Source organism: Gavialis gangeticus, unplaced genomic scaffold (assembly GCF_001723915.1).
Source record: "Gavialis gangeticus isolate Ggan-Ray unplaced genomic scaffold, GavGan_comp1, whole genome shotgun sequence".
Taxonomy (NCBI): Eukaryota; Metazoa; Chordata; order Crocodylia; family Gavialidae; genus Gavialis; species Gavialis gangeticus.
The window spans coordinates 1403710-1406270 of NW_017728964.1; the positions used below are offsets into that span (position 1 = coordinate 1403710).

Here is a 2561-nt window from a genome sequence, read left to right on the forward strand (position 1 = left end):
TGGAAACTCCACTGCCTGGGATATCTGATGCCTAAAAGGAGGCACTTGCAGAACGAAGAAGCAAGTGCCTGGGAAGTACTGAGAACTTCCATTTTCCCCCTTTCCTTTTCCACCTGTTGTAATGCCTTGAAAGGTCCGCAGAACGGGATTCAAATATTCGAAGGCAGTTTTATGTTCACCCTAGAAGAGCACCCCAGGGGGGTGAGGCACTCGGTGTGTCCAAACAGACTTAAGAACTGGTTGTGGTGAGACCAGAGGGACCCAGGGAAGCAGGATACCCCGAGGACTGCAGACAGTCTTAAAAACACAGTGCGGGCCTGCTTGCTGTTCTTTTTTGTTGTGTTTTTCTGCTCATGACAATAGGAACACCCAGTGGACTTGGCTGTGAGGGGAGGCAAAGAGCCTGTAGAGCAGAGGGCCCAGCACACTGAGGGGTTCATCCTGTTTTTCTTTTCTGGGCTTACCTTGATGGGTGAGAGACCAGGGAAGGGGGCCAGAACTTAGACTGGCCAGAGCCTGGACAAAAAAGAGGAAGACTGAGATGGACTGAAGCCATGCAGGCCTGGTAATCCACCTACTGGCAAAGGGGGCGGGGCAGGAGAAAGAAAGTGGGGGCAAAGTCTCACACAGCACTGCCTGATTTGGGGCTTGGCACAAGATAGGGAGACAAGGTGCCTGCAGTCTAGACTTAGATTCCTTAAAGACAGCTTCTCAAAGAACATCTTAATTAATACTAAGCTGTGGCAGGTGGGAGAGAGCGAAAGAAAAAGGGGGCCAAACTAGGAGACCAGAGTAGGTAGCCATGTACTGCCCTTTTCCCCTCCCCTCCCCTCCCCCCGAGGGGGTGTGCCCAGTTGCTTCTGGAGAAGCACTTTATTACATACAGATTTAATTTTTTTCCAAGCCATCCCTTATTGTTCATGGCATTAAGACTTTCTAAGGAAGAAGTTCATAGAGACCAGGGCCTGATGGAGAAGGTGGTACAGTATAATGATGATTTTTTTTGTTGCTTTTCTATTTATTTCTGTCCCTAGTTGCTGGATATGTTTGGAAGCCTTCTGGAACGTCCACTGATAGCTGCTGATGCTGCCGATAAATATCCTTTGCTCATTACTATGTTTGACAGAGACCTAGAAGATGCTAAAATGATCTACTGTAGGCATATTCAAAAGGAGATGGAGTTAGGTATGCATTATTAATGGTGCAAAATGATTTGTTGAGAAACCAGAGTGGATTACTTTTCTTTTTTAACATTTTGGCTTTTAATTAGAAAATTAAATTGTCACTTTTGAAAGCTGTCCATTGCTTATAACTCTCTATGATGATGTAAATGTTCAGAAAAACCTATTTTGTCAAAAGGACATTTTCTGTTGAAAATTGCTTCAGGGGAAAATTTGTGATCAGGGCTGTAGAACATCCACTTTAATAGTCAAGAACTATTTAAAAAAAAAATGTGAAGAAAAGAAGGAAATGCATGTATGCATATAAAAATTAAGTAAAATGTATATATTAAAAAAAAATCTTTTTAAATCCACTCTGGAAGTGATGTATAATTAGGTTTATATCCAAATTCACTGGGACACCCAATAAGCTGGGTGTTTTTGCCATCATTGGATACTACCTTCAGTATTTAGTGGGACTTGCAGAGAGGCTCACAAAGGCTTAGATGTTAATTTCCAGAATTTTCCCTGTAATTTGCAAATGCAAACTATACCAGCAGGCAGTCTGTATTGTGCATTTTAATCAGTCTATGCCTGACATGTTTGGTTTTCCATATGTAATGGTACAAGAAGGACACAGGGTTCTATCATATTGTCAGGATCACAGAATAGCGTTTTGATAACACCCCAGATCATATCACCTGGAGAGAATGAACCCTGGGCTTCTTGGTTTAAAAGCATGAGTTTCCGGTGTTTGAATGAAAGAAGGTTCTAACCTTTGGTGGCTATGAAAGACTTAAATCCATGTAGGCCAGTGGTTCTGTAGGCCAGACTTGAGGCATCCCTGGATGGACTTGAGGGACTCCTTAGAAAATGCTAGCCCTTAGTTTTCAGACTTTTAGTTATGTATTTATTTTGACCACAGAATAATAATAGAGCTATTTTTCCGTTGCAAAGAACTCAGAAAGACTACACCTATGGATTTTTATTTGAAATCTTTGGGTTTATCTTGGGAATTCTGTTTCACCCTGGTTGAGAATCGGTACAGGCAACCCCTGCTTAATGCCGTTTGGCTTAGCACTATTTCACTATAATACTTATTTTAAATTGATACCTGATTTCACTTAGTGCTCACAGTCACCATCTTGGGTCATTAAATAGAATTGCAGTTGCCATCTTGGGTCATCAAATACTTTCGGTTTTGCTTAATGCTCGTTTTTTCAGGAACCAATTAAGAGCGCTAAGTGGGGGTTGCCTGTATAGGCTGCCACTAAGAGAGGATGGCGACTTACATTGTAAGTTTATGATGGTGCTGTGTAGCAGGGCACTAAGATATACCTACTACTTAAGGCCAAAGAAACCTGGCCAGGGAGCTCGGCAGGCCAAGCAGATCTCCCCAGC

At 42.5% G+C, this 2561-nt stretch overlaps 1 protein-coding gene across 1 annotated transcript in view; it reads left to right on the forward strand.

Moving 5' to 3' along the window:
* Nucleotides 1-2561, forward strand: part of DNAH9 (dynein axonemal heavy chain 9) — a 609139-nt gene that overhangs the window by 44715 nt on the left and 561863 nt on the right. Inside the window, exon 8 of the mRNA XM_019501495.1 lies at nucleotides 1035-1185. Within this exon, the coding sequence (XP_019357040.1) occupies nucleotides 1035-1185 (151 nt within the window). The remainder of the gene's footprint in view (nucleotides 1-1034; nucleotides 1186-2561) is intronic.